The sequence below is a fragment of the Dendrobates tinctorius genome, unplaced genomic scaffold, assembly GCF_039654945.1.
Source record: "Dendrobates tinctorius isolate UK_male_01 unplaced genomic scaffold, ASM3965494v1 ptg000162l, whole genome shotgun sequence".
NCBI lineage: Eukaryota > Metazoa > Chordata > Amphibia > Anura > Dendrobatidae > Dendrobates > Dendrobates tinctorius.
The window spans coordinates 71,550,597-71,568,488 of NW_027361829.1; the positions used below are offsets into that span (position 1 = coordinate 71,550,597).

At 37.9% G+C, this 17,892-nt stretch overlaps 1 protein-coding gene across 2 annotated transcripts; it reads right to left on the reverse strand.

Moving 5' to 3' along the window:
• Window positions 1-1,217: 1,217 nt before the first annotated feature.
• On the reverse strand, window positions 1,218-17,275 carry CCK (cholecystokinin). 2 transcript variants are annotated; one of them, XM_073550106.1, is made up of 3 exons: window positions 17,147-17,275; window positions 14,970-15,221; window positions 1,218-1,601 (listed from the first exon to the last, which is right to left on the reverse strand). In XM_073550106.1, the coding sequence occupies exons 2-3, from the start codon at window positions 15,217-15,219 to the stop codon at window positions 1,465-1,467; spliced, it is 387 nt and encodes a 128-aa protein (XP_073406207.1). In that variant the 5' UTR covers window positions 15,220-15,221; window positions 17,147-17,275; the 3' UTR covers window positions 1,218-1,464. The 2 variants fall into 2 exon arrangements, with proteins under 2 accessions (XP_073406207.1, XP_073406206.1); XM_073550105.1 differs by having other exon boundaries at window positions 1,218-1,604; window positions 17,147-17,274.
• Window positions 17,276-17,892: the final 617 nt, after the last annotated feature.

Here is a 17,892-nt window from a genome sequence, read left to right on the forward strand (position 1 = left end):
TAACATCTGGACGCTGCAGGTTTGACGCTGCATAAGTACACAGCATCAAACCCACAGCGATTACTGATCGTGTGCACATACCTTTAATCAGTTTTATATAAAGGGTACAACATTAATATTTACTTTCAAGTTTCTCATCTTTTATGTAAACCACTGAATAAGGAAAGATGTATATCTTTGTATCGTGCTAGCCAGTAGATAGAAACATATTCAGAATTGAGAGTCCTCAGTGGTTGATACCTTTTAATGGCTAAGTGAAAGGATGGTAACAAATGACAAGCTTTTGAGACTACTCAGGTCTCTTCATCAGGCATTGACTAATACATAATCTGATGAATCACATATTTATACACAACACAGCAGAGAAATAATGCAGTAGATAAGACAAGTGACGTAAAGCAGAATGATCATTATGGGAGAAGGAGAAACAGTTGTGGCCGTAAATATTGGAACAGTTCATAGATAAGGAGCATGAAAGTTTTATAGTCCTCTGATTGGGGTCTGGTTCTGCTTTGTGATGCCCCCACAAGGTCTTAGGAGCAAATTCCTTAATCAGTGTAAAAAGACATAAATCCATGCGACACATGCATTCCTGCTCTGATTGTGTCAAAGGTCTTTTTACATTGATTAAGGAATTTGCTCCTAAGACCTTGTGGGGGTATCACAACACAGAACCAGACCCCAATCAGAGTACTATAAAACTTTCATACTCCTTATCTATGAACTGTTCTAATATTTATGGTCATAACTGTCTATCAATCTCCCATAATGATAGTTCTGCTTGACGTCACTTGTCTTACCTATTGCCTTATTCCTGTGTCCTGTTGTGCATAAATATGTGATTCTTCAGATTTTGTATTAGTCAGTGCCTGATGAAAATACCTGGGTAGTCTCAAAAGCTTGCAATTTGTTACCATCTTTTCAGTTAGCCATTAAAAGGTATCAACCACTGAGAGCTCTCAATTCTGAATAGTTTTCAACGTCTGAATAAAACATTTATTTCATGAAAATTCTGCTTTATGTTGCTGCTGTCTGGGTCCAGTAAAAAGTATTACTTTAAGGAAGTTGCTGATGAAGACTGGCTTTATTTTTGTATTTTTATATATTTCTTTTCTGTATTTATTTTTATATTTTGTATTTTTATTTAGTAGGCATTGGCAGTTTTTCATCTACAGTTTATTGTGTAATACCCAGCGACTTGGATTGACAAGAGGTGGTAAACTAAATAAGTTTTAATATGGAATATCTGTAGCATATGATCCAAAATAAAAAAGGCAAAATAAAGAAGAAAAAATAATGTTTTTGGAAAATTCTGCATATGTGTATTGCATTGTAAAATGTTACAAACAAATTTACAACAAGTACATAATAAATATATGTTTAGAACACTGATTTGTAAAGACAACAAATTAATTTATTTCATCTGTACAGAATCTGGAATGTGTTTTTATGAGTTGGGGCATTTTAAGAAGAGTATTCGTATTCTTCAGCACTGCGGCGACCGAAATCCATCCAGCCCATGTAATCTCTGTCATTTATCCGATGGGTTGGGTCAATGATGGGTCTGCTGGGCAAAACTGCATAACGTCCAGAAGAAGGTCCTGCTACAATATAAAATATACATGGTTTACAAATAATCACAGATGTATACAGTCCTAATATGACCGTTAGTCAAGTTGAAGTCTAATCTTGAGCCCCTTCTACCATCCCAATCCTGAAACATTTTGATATTATGCGGTAGACAGGGCCACGCTGTTCCATATTTATTGGGGCCGTGAATGTATCAAAGCCTTCTGTGAAAGGGTACTTATGGCCTATCACATCAACACTGCGAGACTGCTTAGTCATACTCTAAAAATCACTTTATTTTCCATTATCCTACGTTCCCCAAGCCAGGTGAAGGACAGTTCTGCCATGGCACTGATCAACAGCAGAATGGCTGAGGGAACTTAGAGGGGCTGTCCAGAATTGCTTTAAAAAAAACATGATTTCTTTAAAAAAAACAGCCATTTTTTCTCATCCTGGATAACTAATAAATCAAGATTGCAAAACTGATGGCATACAGGTGCACGACAGATCTGAAGCTTTTCTCGATTTGTACTTGCATTGGCTTCTGCATCAGGAATCTGCAAATGTTACACTTCTCAATTATACATGATCTACTATTAATTCTGGGGTGTTCCCTTTAACCTTCCCTTTAACATTTTAGCCTTCCATTTTTCTCTCTATTTTCCTACCATTCTTCATTTTTTATTTCTTTCTTTGATGTGTTCATAAACACCAGTATTTCACATATGGGCCAATGTGGATCTTATTCTTTATATGACTTTTGTACTTGACAACACACTAGCTAATCTATATTTTGATGCTTTTCTTGTTTTTAGCTTCAGTGAGAAGTAAAAAAAAATAAAATAAACCTTCATCTGTTGGGGATTTATAGGAAACTAGGTGAAAGCTTCTGTAGACATTGTAATTACTACAATTATTGACAAGTATTCAGTGTTAGTAACCATCCGATTAAAAGAAAAGATGCATTACATGAAGGAATTAACTAATTGTGCCGTCTTTGCAATGCACAAATTGACCAGATCCTCCAGAGGGACAGCAACGAGAATCTCCCTAAAGTAGACAACATATTTAAAAGCCTTCTTTAAATAAAAAGGGTCATTCCGACCACATGTTATTGTCAGATAGTGCTTGCAATTTACTGCTTATTAACATTTTTAACAGTTCTTGAGACATTAACACTTTTGTTTACAGCTTGTTGCCTTGGAGACTGACCACCACAGCAGAACATGTACAGTGTTTACAAGCTATTTTCTATTGAGCTTGTAAGCACTGTTTTGAAGCTGGTCAGTATCACAAGAGTGTCCTCCCAATTCTGGTCATCTTCAACGTATTTCTTACAAGCTACACTGCAACGGTGTTTGGTCTCCTAGGCAACAAACTATAAGTTAAAGAAAATAGTTAACATTTCAGCATTGGCTGTAAATTTTATAATTTTTTATTAGCAGTAAATTTCATGAACATTATCCAACATTACCCATTTATGAAGATGAAAATAATAACCCTTTAAGCTCTCTGCTTTGCATTTTTGTGATAGCTACCTGTTCTTTTTTTTAAGTTATGTTGGGCCTGGTGGTAGGGCCATGATACACAACAGCCACTCCAAATAAGAAGAACTGCAATTGAAGATGAGGAGAGGGACAAGCGGCAGCCGGAACCTTCTAGTATGACAGGAACATTCAAGCTACAGCTAAACGTCCTTTACTAAGTTATTATGACAGAAAATAGTTGTGTGATAATGGAGGCACTGAGTAACCACACATGACCCACAGTTAGTGATGATTTACAAGTGATTGCTAATCAAAGTAAACTTAAGCTTCTTATTGTTTACTATATTGTACAGAGGTCCCTCATGCTACAATGGGATTAAAAGGCAATATTTTCCAATAATGGTCTATCTATCTTGTACAGTCAGAACTGAGGACTCCATTCAATGTCTCAGTTGGTGCAGATCTATGCCACAAATCAGCATGAACTTTTTATAGATAAGATGACTGTGAATGAGCACATCATATTGGGGGCAAAAGATAATAAACAGTGGGGTCTGTGTTACTGAAGGGCATTGTTGACTCCGTAATGTACAGTACCATTATCTACTGTCCTCAGCTCTACCTCTATCAGGATAGACTGCTCATTGTAAATCAGGTAAAGTTGGCTTAATTATTTTTTTCTGACATATTTTGGAATTTTTTGACTCCATGTAGAAACACCTTTCATTAAAGCAAATCTGTAGCCAGATTCCTCTATGAAAACTTCATACATTATTAAATATTTCTCTTAGATCTGATATGCTGTCTTTCTGACACGATTATCCATGTCCAGATGACATGGATAATCCTATGTGAAAGTTTAATCACTGCCCAACTAACCTGACTGAGAGCCACTCACTTCCTGCTGCTCAATCTCCATCCACCTAGCCTGACTAACAGCTTCTTAGTGCCCTTCCTGCTGCTGAGATCTCACACTACTCAGTGCAAGCTGCAGCACTCAGTCAGGTTCGTTGGACGAATTTTGAGCACTCTAGCTGGTCTCATTTTAATAATGATTTTACAGATATTTTGAACTGAAATTTCAGCATAAATACAACAGCTTAATTAGGTTTAAAATATATAATTAATGTATCCAGTTAGTTTAGAGAAAGCTGGTGATAGACCTCTTGTAACATAAAAAGTGATTTATATCTTCTAGCATCTCTTTCTGAGTATAAGTAAGAATTTACTTTATCTTAATTAGTTAACTGTCTTTAATCTTTTTTTTTTCTCTTTGCTAGTGATAATATTTTGGGGTCTTGGAACTATTACTAGTTGCTCATATCTTTACAATATTTTGAAATTACAAAAGTCATTCCGGAATGAATATTGTACCATAAGGGATCATTATGCTAATGAATTAACAAACTTTTTAGTCATGTATACTAAGGGTCATGAAGAGAATTCAAAATCAATATTTCTTTAAAATACCATCAATTTCCAGTCAAGTAAATTGTTTGAGCTGCAATACCAGACACTGCAATTATAAAAAGTGGTGCTATGTGTGAAAAAAATTCCTTTTTCCTAAAATCTCTTTACTCTGAAAATGGCCACAAGCAAATTATCCTGATTGCTTAATTACCATTCCAATTAATTAACACAATCACTTTACATAATACTAATTTAGCTAAAAATACCAAAAAATATACAACTCAAATTCTAAAAAAGTTGAAACACTGTATAAAATATAAAGAAAACAAGTATGCAATGATTTAGAAATATCTTATATTCACATTTTTTCACAGCAGAACATATAACATATCAGAAGTTCAAAGTTAGAAATGTTTCCATTTCATTTGAAAAAATAAAAATTCATTTAGCTAAAGGCGGCAGCATAAAACTCAAAAATAGTTGAGACGGGCCATGTCTACAATTTTGCAGCATCTTCTCTTCTTTTTACAACAGTTTGTAAATATCTGGGAAGTGAGCAGACTAATTGCTGGAGTACTGGGAGATAAATGTTGTCCCTTTCTTGTCTGATGTAGGACTCTGGATGCTTAATAGTCCTCAGTCTTCTTTGTCAGATTTTATGCTTCATAACGCCAAATGTTTTCTATTGGTGAAAGGTCTGGACTACAGGCGGCCAGTTCATCACCTGAACTCTTCTTATGTCAAGCCATGCTGTTGTGATGGATGATGTTTGTGATTTAGTATTGCTTGCTGAAGTATGTAAGTTCTTCCCAGAAAAAGATGTCTGGATGGGAGCATATTTTGTTCTAAAACCTCAATATAAGGCCAGGGTCACACTTGCGAGTGTGATACGAGAAAATCGCGTGAGTCTCTCGCATCAATACCCAGCACTGCCACCGGCACTCGGGAAATACATAGTCTCTCTGCATAGAAATACATGCAGCTGCACACTCCGGTCCCGAGTGCCGGCGGCAGCGCCGGATATTGAAGAGAGAGGCTCGCGCAAGTTTCTCACATCACACTCGCAAGTGTGACCCTGGCCTAATGCTCAGTATGGGTAGTGCCTTTCAGGATGTGTAAGCTGTCCATGCCATAGGCAATAATATAGCCACATAACCATTAGAGATGCAGGCTTTAGAACTGTGCACTGATAACAAGCTGGATGGTCACTCTCATCTTCAGTCTGCTGGACATGGTATCCTTGATTTCCATAAATAACATAAAATTTTGATTCATCTGACCACGGAACAGTTTTCCATTTTTCTTCTGTCCATTTTAAATGAGCTTTGACCCAGAGAAGACGGCCCCATTTCTGGATTATGTTGATGCATGTCTTCTTCTTTACACGATCAAGTTTTGACATGGATTTGTGGATTGCACGGTGAACAGTGTTCACATGCAATGATCTCTAGGAGTATTCCTGAGCCCGTTCAGTGATTTGCAAGTCTGAATCATTCCTGTTTTTAATGAATTGTCGCCTGAGAGCCTGTAAGTAAGGAACATCCATTATTAACCGTCGGGCTTGTGCACATGGAATTCTCCAGAATCTCAGAATCTTTTGGTGATATTATATACTGTAGATGTTGCAAAATGCAGTCTTTGCAATTTTAACCCCTTCACCCCCAAGGGTGGTTTGCACGTTCATGACCGGGCCAATTTTTACAATTCTGACCACTGTACCTTTATGAGGTCATAACTCTGGAACGCTTCTATGGATCCCGGTGATTCTGACATTGTTTTCTCGTGACATATTGTACTTCATGTTAGTGGTAAAATTTCATTCAAATAACTTGCGTTTATTTGTGAAAAAAATGGAAATTTGGCAAAAATTTTGAAAATTTTGCAATTTTCCAACTTTGAATTTTTATGCCCTTAAATCACCGAGATACAGCACACAAAAAACTTGATAACTAACATTTCCCACATGTTTACTTTACATCAGCACAATTTTGGAACCAAAATTTTTTTTTGTTAGGAAGTTATAAGGGTTAAAAGTTGACCAGCGATTTCTCATTTTTACAACACCATTTTATTTTTAGGACCACATCACATTTGAAGCCACTTTGAGGGGTCTATATGATAGAAAATACCCAAAAGTGACACCATTCTAAAAACTGCACCCCTTAAGGTGCTCAAAACCACATTCAAGAAGTTTATTAACCCTTTAGGTGCATCACAGGAATTTTTTTGAATATTTAAAAAAAAATGAACATCTAACTTTTTTTCACAAAAAAAATAGTTCAGGTTCAATTTTTTTTATTTTACCAAGGGTAACAGGAGAAATTGGACTGCAAAAGTTATTGTGCAATTTGTCCTGAGTACGCTGATACCTGATTTGTGGGGGGAACGACTGTTTCGGCGCATGGCAGAGCTCAGAATGGAAGGAGCGCCGTTTGACTTTTTCAATGCAAAATTGGCTGGAATTCAGATCGGACGCCATGTCACGTTTGGAGAGTCCCTGATGTACCTAAACAGTGGAAACCCCCTACAAGTGACCCCATTTTGGTAACTAGACCCCCCAAGGAACTTATCTAGATATGTGGTGAGAACTTTGAACCCACAAGGGCTTTACAGAAGTTTATAACGTACAGCGGTACAATTAAAAAATCATATTTTTTCCACAAAAATGATCTTTTCACCCCAATTTTTATTTTCCCAAGGGTAACAGGACCCTAAAAGTTATTGTGCAATTTGTCCTGAGTATGCTGATACCCCACATGTGGGGGTAAACCACTATTTGGGCGCATGGCAGAGCTCGGAAGGGAAGCAGCGCCATTTGACGTTTTTGGCTGGAATTGAGATCGGACATCATGTCGCGATTGGAAAACCCCTGATGTACCAAAACAGTGGAAACCCCCCACAAATGACACCATTTTGGAAACTAGACCCCCTAAGAAACTTATCTAGATGTGTGGTGAGAACTTTGAACCCCCAAGGGCTTCACAGAAGTTTATAACATAAAGCCGTACAATTAAAAAATCATATTTTTTCCACAAAAATGATCTTTTCACCCTCAATTCTTATTTTTCCAAGGGTAGCAGCCCTAAAAGTTATTGTGCAATTTGTCCTGAGTACGCTGATACCCCACATGTGGGGGTAAACCACTATTTGGGCGCATGGCAGAGCTCGGAAGGGAAGCAGAGCCATTTGACGTTTTTGGCTGGAATTGAGATCGGACACCATGTCGCGATTGGAAAACCCCTGATGTACCTAAACAGTGGAAACCCCCCACAAATGACACCATTTTGTAAACTAGACCCCCCAAGGAACTTATCTAGATGTGTGGTGAGCACTTTGAACCCCCCAGTGCTTCACAGAAGTTTATAACGCCTGGGCGTGAAAATAAAAAAATCGTATTTTTTCCACAAACATGATCTTTTAGTCACCATTTTTTTTAATTTCCCAAGGGTAACAGGAGAAATTGGACCCCAAAAGTTGTTGTCCAATTTGTCCTGAGTATGCTGATACCCCATATGTGGGAGAAAACTACTGTATGGGAACACGTCGGGGATCGGAAGGGAAGTAGTGACGTTTTGGAATGCAGACATTGATGGAATGGTCTGCGGGTGTCATGTTGCCTTTGGAGAGCCCCTAATGTACCTAAACAGTGGAAACTCCCCACAAATGACCCCATTTTGAAAACTAGACCCCCTAAGGAACTTATCTAGATGTGAGGTGAGCACTTTGAACCCCCAAGGGCTTCACAGAAGTTTATAATGCCAGGGCATGAAAATAAAAAAATCGTATTTTTTTCACAAACATGATCAATTATTCCCCAATTTTTTTATTTTCCCAAGGGTAACAGGAGAAATTGAACCCCAAAAGCTGTTGTCCAATTTGTCCTGAGTAAGCTGACACCCCATATGTGGGAGAAAACTACTGTATGGACACACGTCAGGGCTCGGAAGGGAAGTAGTGACGTTTTGGAATTCAGACATTGATGGAATGGTCTGCGGGTGTCATGTTGCCTTTGGAGAGCCCCTAATGTACCTAAACAGTGGAAACCCCCCACAAATGACCCCATTTTGAAAACTAGACCCCCTAAGGAACTTATCTAGATGTGAGGTGAGCACTTTGAACCCCCAAGGGCTTCACAGAAGTTTATAATGCCAGGGCTTGAAAATAAAAAAATCGTATTTTTTCCACAAACATGACCAATTAGTCCCCAATTTTTTTATTTTCCCAAGGGTAACAGGAGAAATTGAACCCCAAAAGTTGTTGTCCAATTTGTCCTGAGTACGCTGACACCCCATATGTGGGAGAAAACTACTGTATGGACACACGTCAGGGCTCGGAAGGGAAGTAGTGACGTTTTGGAATGCAGACTTTGATGGAATGGTCTGCGGGTGTCATGTTGCCTTTGGAGAGCCCCTAATGTACCTAAACAGTGGAAACACCCACAAATGACCCCATTTTGGAAACGAGAACCCCTAAGAAACTTATCTAGATGTGTGGTGAGCACTTTGAACCCCCAAGGGCTTCACAGAAGTTTATAATGCCCGGGCATGAAAATAAAAAAATCGTATTTTTTCCACAAACATGATCAATTAGTCCCCAATTTTTTCATTTTCCCAAGGGTAACAGGAGAAATTGGACCGCAAAAGTTGTTGTCCAATTTGTCATGAGTACGCTGACACCCCATATGTGGGAGAAAACTACTGTATGGACACACGTCAGGGCTCGGAAGGGAAGCAGTGCCATTTTGGAATGCAGACTTTGATGGAATGGTCTGCGGGTGTCATGTGCGTTTGGAGAGCCCCTGATGTACCTAAACTATTGAAACTCCCAACAAGTGACCCCATTTTGGACACTAGACCCCCCCACGGAACTTATCTAGATGTGTGGTGAGCACTTTGAACCCCCAAGTGCTTCACAGAAGTTTATAACGCTCGGACGTGAAAATAAAAAAATCATTTTTTTCCACAAAAATTATATTTTTGCCCCCCAATTTTTTTCTTCCTAAGGGTAACAGGAGAAATTGGACCCCAAAAATTGTTTTGCAATTTGTCCTGAGTAGGCTGATACCCTACATGTGGGGGTAAAACACTGTTTGTGTGCATGGCAGAGCTTGGAAGGGAAGGAGCACCATATGACTTTTTCAACTCAGAATTGGCTGGAATTGAGATCAGACGCAATGTTGCATTTGGAGAGCCCCTGATGTGCCCAAACAGTGGAAACCCCCAATTCTAACTCCAACCCAAACCCCAACACACCCCTAACCCTAATCTCAGCCCTAACCCTAGCCCTAACCCTAGCCCTAACCCTAGCCCTAACCCTAGCCCTAACCCTAGCCCTAACCCTAACCCTAATGGAAAAATGGAAATAAATACTTTTTTTAATTTTATTATTTTTCCCTAACTAAGGGGGTGATAACGGGGGGTTTGATTTACTATTTATGGCGGTTTTTATTTTTGGCAGCTGTCGCACGCTAAAAGACGCTTTTTATTGTAAAAATAGTTTTTGCGTCACCACATATTGAGAGCTATAATTTTTCCGTATTTTGACCCACGGAGTCATGTGAGGTCTTATTTTTTGCGGGACGAGTTGACGTTTTTAATGGTACCATTTTCGGGCACGTGACATTTTTTATCGCTTTTTATTCAGATTTTTGGGACGCAGAATGAACAAAAACCAGCGTTTCATGAATTTCTTTTGGGGGAGTGCGTTTACACCGTTCCGCGTGCGGTAAAATTGATAAAGCGGTTTTATTCTTCGGGTCAGTACGGTTACAGCGATACCTCATTTAGGTCGTTTTTTTATGTTTTGTCGGTTTTATGCAATGAAAACTATTTTATATAAAAAATAATTATTTTTGCATCGCTTTATTCTGCGAGCTATAACTTTTTTATTTTTTCGCTGATGATGCTGTGTGGCAGCTCGTTTTTTGTGGGACAAGATGACGTTTTCAGCGGTACCATGGATATTTATATGCGTCTTTTTGATTGCGCGTTATTACACTTTTTGTTTGGCGGTATGATAATAAATCATTATTTTTTGCTTCGTTTTTTATTTTTAAAGGGGTTTGTTAAAGGAGTTAACTAATGGGACAGTTTTATAGGGCGGGTCGTTACGGACGCGGTGATACCTAATATGTGTACTTTTATTGTTTTGGTTTTTTTTTATTTTCAAAAAATGAATTTATTGGGGAATATATATTTTTTTTTTTACTAATTTATTTGGCGATTTTTTTAAAATTATTTTTACACTTTTTTTTATTTTTTTTTACTTTATTACATAGTCCCAGGTGGGACATCACTGTCCTGTGACAGATCGCTGATCTGTCACATCACAGATCAGGCATTGAAGAAGACTTCCTCTTGCCTGCGCTTTGCAGGCACTGAGGAAGCCAGCTTCCTCCAGGCCCCCGAAGGCCCCCGTCGCCATCTTGGATTCGGGGGCCTGGAGGAAAGGAGTCCCCCGCAGCAGCGCTGCACATTGCGCTGCCGTGGGGGGCTCAGGGAAGCACGGAGGGAGCCCCCTCCCTGCCGATGCTTCCCTTTAACTCCCGGTACACCGCGATCATGTTTGATCGCGGTGTGCAAGGGGTTAACGTGTCGGGGGCGGTCCGTGACCGCCCCTGACACATAGTGCCGGGTGTCAGCTGTGATAATCAGCTGACACCCGGCCGCGATCAGCGGCGCTCACCACGTGGGCGCCGCTGATCGCGGTAGACGTACTATCCCGTCCATGGGCATAGGGGCCCGGGTCCCATGGACGGGATAGTACGTCGGATGTCAGGAAGGTGTTAAAAGAAGCAAAGAATATTTCAAATTGTTCCACAATTTTTAGATGCATTTGTTCATATTGGTGAACTGCTGACCATCTTTGCTTTTCAGAGACTCTGCCTGTCTAACAAGCTTTTCTTTATACACCGTTACGTGATTAGCTGAAAATTAACCATCTAGTTGTTTTTCATTAGTACCACTTATTTTTCAATCCTTTTATTAAACCTGTCCCAACTTTGCTTTAGATATATTGCTGGCATCAGTTTCTAAATGAGGGTTTTTTTTTCAAATGAAATTGAAAACTGTCTAACTTTCAACTTCCGATATCTGTTCTGTTTTCTCCTTTGAATAAAATATGGCTGTAAGAAATTTCCAAATCATTGCATTTTTTCACATCCCAGCTGTTTTAAGGTTGTAGCTCTAGCAACAGCACCCAATGCCTGTTATTCTAATTGCGTAGACAACATGGGCATAACTACCAGTGTATCATACATCACTGCTACTATAGGGTCTAGCAACTCAGTGGGCCCACCTCCAATTTTCAAGAAGGCCAAGAGGAATTACTGGTCACTATTGATGAAAGAGATAAAGCTTGTAAATGAATGTGACTAGATTAGAGTTGTAAGATAACAATCTAAGATAAAAAAAATTACACCGAGACCAGTAAAAACCATATTATACACAACATATATGCAGCACGGTGGCTCAGTGGTTAGCACTGAAGCCTTGCAGCGCTAGAGTCCTGGGTTCGAATCCCACCAAGGACAACATCTGCAAGGAGTTTGTATGTTCTCCCCGTGTTTGCGTGGGTTTCCTCCCACATTCCAAAGACATACTGATAGGGAATTTAGATTGTGAGCCCCATCGGGGACAGTGATGATAATGTGTGCAAAACTGTAAAGCACTGTGGAATATGTTAACGCTATATAAAGATTATTATTATTAACATATTGCCTTTGGCAGAATGATTCCTCATTCCTAAGCTTTACTTTCTGCCTTTATGGTTATATACACTGAATGTTCTCTTTATTAGACATAAGTCAAAGAAGTGTAAAATGAAGTGAGTAAGTTTTCTGTTGATACATTTCAGGGTGTATTCTCATTCGAATGGGAAAAGTGAGTGATTTGTGCAATTTTGAACAAAATGTGGTCATTGGTGCTAGGCTAGCCAGGGTCAATATTTTAGAACTTGTTAACATGATGGGACTTTCTCCTTCAACCATTTTGAGAGTATACAGAAAACAGTGTGTTTGAGGAAAAGAAGCTAGGAAAAATGGATACTGTGGACATTTCCATCTTGTCAATGAAAGGGGGAAGAGGAAGACGTAAAGAATCATTCTGTTAAAAGGGCATTCTAGTCAAATAGCAGCTGGACATAAAGATTGTGTTCCAGCTAATATGTCTTAATTGACAACTCATCGTTCCTTAGCACCCACAGGTTATAAGAGAAGACATCAAGCTTTAGAGAGACTGTTGTCTAAAGGAAACAGAATGGCAAGACTTGGTAATAGAATGCTACAATTGGATCACTGACCAGTGGACAAAACATTGCCTGGTCAAAGGTATGCAAATATCTTTTGCACTATGCAGATGGGAGGGTCATAATTTGGTGTAAGCATCATGAATCGATGACCCCTTACTCTCAGATGTGAACTTTTTCGGCTGGTGAAGATGGAAAGATGGAGTGGGGAACATTTTCTTTTCACACCTTGGGTCCTCGGACATTCAAACACTACAGCTTAAAAAATTGAATGAAATAGGTTTTCTCTTTGCCCCCAAATACTCTCAGCAGAATCCATATATCACTGTTAATAGAGGTTGCTCTGTTCCTTTTAACTATAATTTTTAAAAAATGTGAATATAGTTTTGGTCAAGGTACATTGCTCTTTCAATCATGTGTCTTTTTGGAACATATTAAATTCACCCAGTTTTCGGTATTCAAGTACACATCATCCGATGTCCTCATCTGAAGTAAAATTGGCATTGGCATACCTGTCCAACATATGTTGTGTATCAAGTATGCCAGCTGTTATCCGAGCATCTGTCATCTGTACTAACTTCTGAATGAAATCAATCCAGCATCTGTTCACACAATTCCCCAATTCATTACTAGGTTTTGCTTCCAATTTCTCATCACGCTTACATGCAAGTCTGACCCTGACTATTAAAGCGTAAACCAGCTGACTACGCAGTTAATGCTCAAACACGCACTAACAAAGCACCGTATTGTGCAATGCAATATATGGTCAGCTTGATACAATGATGAGTGTTGAGCTACAATTTCATGGTCATAAGAAACATAAATGACACAATGTGAAAATTCTAAATTGGTAGACACAACCATCAGGACAAAGCAAACCATCAGCAAACTATATCTTAGGGGTCATAAAGGTGTCCGTGGATCTCAGACAGTTAATGAGTCTCAATAATTGATCTTGGTGTGGGTCACCCAATAGGGGCATGACTGCTTGATATATTTCTACGAGGCTATAATGCTTGGGTCAAGAAGCTAGTTGGTGCATTGCGGTCTGTATCAGACTGAGATCCACACATATGTGCATGAGACCTTAGTATCTGATTTTTAGCTTCGGTAACTATAAAATTGATATGTTCAAAGAAAAATTAAGCTAATTTTATAGTGTTGGTAAATCTGTTGAGTGAGTGTCTTGTATGCTTTGATAGTAATTGCTACAAAGAAAGGCAAACAATATCTGATATCTTGGGAACAAGATCTGGAAAATCATTTGAAGTTCCAGACCCTAACATGTGTAATTTTTTTCTATCTTTCTATCTTTACATCATCCATTTTACTCATGGGATTTTAGAATAGTTTCCAGTCCTATGGTGCATAGTAATAGTTATTTTATGCTTACAATAGTATGGGGTAGGTTATACATTTGATCCTTTGGTTTGAAATGTTAATGCTGATATAGTCAAAAGATGTGACACATTAAGCTCAATGGACCTCTGAGCCTTTAATTTTGGTTAATGGGTTTCAATCATCCTCTAGGTTTAGAAGCTTCCTGAGACTAAGCTTTTATATTTCAGTTAAAGAAAAAGATCTGGAATGAGGGATACATGTCTATGATCTTAATTTTCTCATGATGTTTTTGTTGTTAGAATATCACTAACCTATGTTCTGTTCTTAGGAAAGACTTTGAAAACAGATAATTACAGAAAAGCAGCAAATTTTCATCTTATAAAAAATTAACTGTAATGTTTTCCTTGTGAATACTTTTTGAGTATGGATTGAATACACATCATCTTTGTATTGCTTATGTACTATGAGAGCCACCACCATCCTGTCCTTTGTCACATATTGACACATTTACCAATCCAGAGTTGCTTGCTTAGCCCCAGCACCCAGGTAACATGGCCATCAGCCGTCACCCTAGTTCACCCATTATAAGCTATTGTTACGTTTTCCACTAAAATTGTACTAAACTATGAAACATTCATTATAAAGGCAAATTAAATGTCCAATTAAAACCTTCTCAATGAATTATCAATATCAACTAGTAATCCATGTATAGTACACATATAGTACCTTAAAATATTTATCATATTGAGTTTAAGCCATCACATAGATTTATCTATTCTCCCTTTGTCTTTTTGCTTTTACCTACTTATTAATTTCTCCCGCCCTTTGATCTGCTTCTAATCCACTGCTTGACTTTTCTATAGTGAATCAGCTATGAGGAATAGGGTATAGGATCTTAACACAAAAATCTAATCTTACCTTTCCTGGTCTGGAGATATTTGGCCAACATTGCCCCAAAGTTAGCCTTTTGGTCTCCATTTCCATCAAAACGTTGGAAGCTTTTTAACTGGCCAGATGAGGCACGGATATGTCTTGGGTGATGTAATGGGTTCTGCTGTTCTATTTCACGAGTCCCTAGATCCTCGTTTATAGAGCCCACAGTTTGCTGTCCTGTTGAGCTTGCAGACAGCACGGCAAGTAGTACACAGATGCATATTCCTCTGTACATAGCTAAGGGAAAGTTATAAACCGTGATACATTTGGAATTTGTTGCAAAGTCCAATAAGTATATATGTACATAAATTACAATTTTACTATAAATAATATAATTTTGCCAAAACATGTAAACGTGTTCTGAATATGTATTGTCACATAGCATCAAAAGGGTACAAGCTGCAGCAGATCTGAGGATATCAGACCATCACCTGCTTTACATACAATGATAGGCAAACACACTGTGAACAACTTAAAGGAAAATAAATATTACTACTGTATGTATACACCATGCAATCTGAATCAATGATTGTGCTTCACTATTCAGCACTTTTTAATATAGACATTTTCTATGAAGAGTCCATCCAACAGTATAGAACTACTGAATCTTTATGCAAGAGACTCAACATATAGCTTATTCATATTTCATGGAATGCTTGTAACATAACAGTACACTTAAGGAAAAAATAATAAATGATGTATGAAATTTCAGTGTAACAGGATAGCAGAAAATTATTATCGGATTTCTGTTTTTTCGTTAGTACTGGGGAATGACACAAGACAATGATTAGTATATGTTGTATGACTGTTACATTATATATTAAACATAAACTCTACTCCATCAAAACTAATAGGTAAAGGTCATCATAGCAGATTTAACACTTGCAATGAATTGACTTTTCCTATTTTCTGCATGCATGATAACTAGATACATGATGCAGTAAATTATTCATCCCCTCATGCGTCAATATTGTTTGGTCGAAAATCGCTGTAATCCACTGGGCTAATTCTGCTTTAGGATTTAAATTTTCTCCAAATGTCAAAGACCTGTAATTATCTCTCAACATGGAGTAAAACTTCTGTATTTCTGCGGACACTTGGTCACCAGGTGATTAACTCCGCTACATACTGACCTCAATCTGTTACCTTTGAGTTATATTGTCATATGTTCTACGTGAAGCCAGATTATAATTTCTAAGAATTATGCTTTTATCTAGTACCTGGTGTAACGCACAACATGAAATGTCAACTTTAATAAATAACTGGTCTTTACATATTTTCCGAAAGATCTTTCTGTAATAATTTTATAAAATAATTTATTTTGTTCAATTTTTTAAATCTTTATGTATAATTGATAGCCGATGTATAAATGAGATTTCAGTGTTTAAAGCTAATAGTCATATCAATAATGATAATCGCAGTAGTGTAATTTTTGTTTACAGACATTTTTCCATGTACATTGTTCTACACATGCAGGTAAAAGTGGACAGTTGTAAGAAAATCTATAGAAATGAAATATAATGGGGTAAATACCAAGGATACCTGACTCCATGGTCAGCTATAGGTATCAGCCCCCCTACTTTCAAGTTTAGGAGAAAAGGAGAGTGTAATTATGATTTCCCAATTTAATGTAATGTGCTATTCTTGCTAAGTAGAGTTAATTCAAATATGGATAACATAGATCTATTTGATGCATGGCAAAGTTATCAACCTTCTAAAATATCCACCAGCATCATATGACATTTTTGACATAAGTGACATATAAAAACATAGGATAATCAGCATGTACTCAAACTAAAATATATAATTTCCTCAATTTATACATTCTATAAAATCAAGTAAAATCAAGTAATCAGGCAAGTCTAGTGTTATAGTATTTTCTAAAAAATAGATAAACCCCCCCCCACTAAAACACCTAGTTAGGTAATGACAAAGAGGATACAGATCAGTTATCCATTGGAGAACCTGAAAGCCACAAACTTTACAGTAACTTCACTATACTGACATTTTGTCTCCACGTTCTTCTAGACATTACCACCTGTATAGTAACTCTTTGGATAGAAGTTCCTATCACCTGAATAGTATTTTCGTAGAGTAATATTCTTCCCTCTTTATAGCACTGATGGACACATTCAATGATAATGAATAGACAGAATACTCACCTTTCAGAGCAGATCTGCTTTTCCAAAAGAGAAGCAGGAGAGGGCAGTGCTCAGTGTGCAAGAATAGTTACTGTGCTCTTGGCAGCTGCGCTGGAGCTTATATACTCCCCCCTCTCTGTCGTCTGTTTGCAAAAGCTGATGCAAACAAGGGATCACTACATGCCCAACTGGATGCCATCAGGTCATAACATATTCATGTCACTCCGGGCAAGAGCACAGATAGACCTTTTAACATGACTGTCAACAACCCCCCCAATATGTAACGGTCTCCCAGTCATTATATACATAGCCCCTGCATTATATGACCATCCTAACCATCAGTGGAGGTTCACTAACAGTTTTTAGATTCCAAAGCTTCAGAGAAAGGACAAAAACATAGCTTTCATTCATTTACTGTTGAAATTTTGCAAGGCAGCGTTTATCACGTTACACGAGTATCCGGCTCGGCAAGAAAAACAAACATTCGAAAGCATACAAGTGCAAACATTTCATTGTAAACTTGTGGCTCAGAAATCCTTGAGATAGTTCTCCATCGAGTCACCTTCCCATTGCATTGTGGCTAAATATCGGATTACACTCACAATATATGGATGGAAAGTAATGGTTAATAATTTTTTTTGGCATGAATAAATAATCTGTATATGCGTCTGTCAATACCTTTATGTTACAGAGGGATAAGATATGTGTTGGAGAATTATTTTTTCACCAAAAGGTGTCTAAACAACTAAAACGTGAAAATAATCATG

What these genes read in the sequence shown, in the direction of transcription:
- CCK (XM_073550105.1), bottom strand. Translation starts at nt 15,219, where the DNA reads ATGTACAGAGGAATATGCATCTGTGTACTACTTGCCGTGCTGTCTGCA. An exon ending in ATATCTCCAGACCAGGAAAG is followed by an intron (nt 1,605 to 14,969) that starts GTAAGATTAGAT and finishes TTTATATTGTAG; the next exon opens with CAGGACCTTCTTCTGGACGT.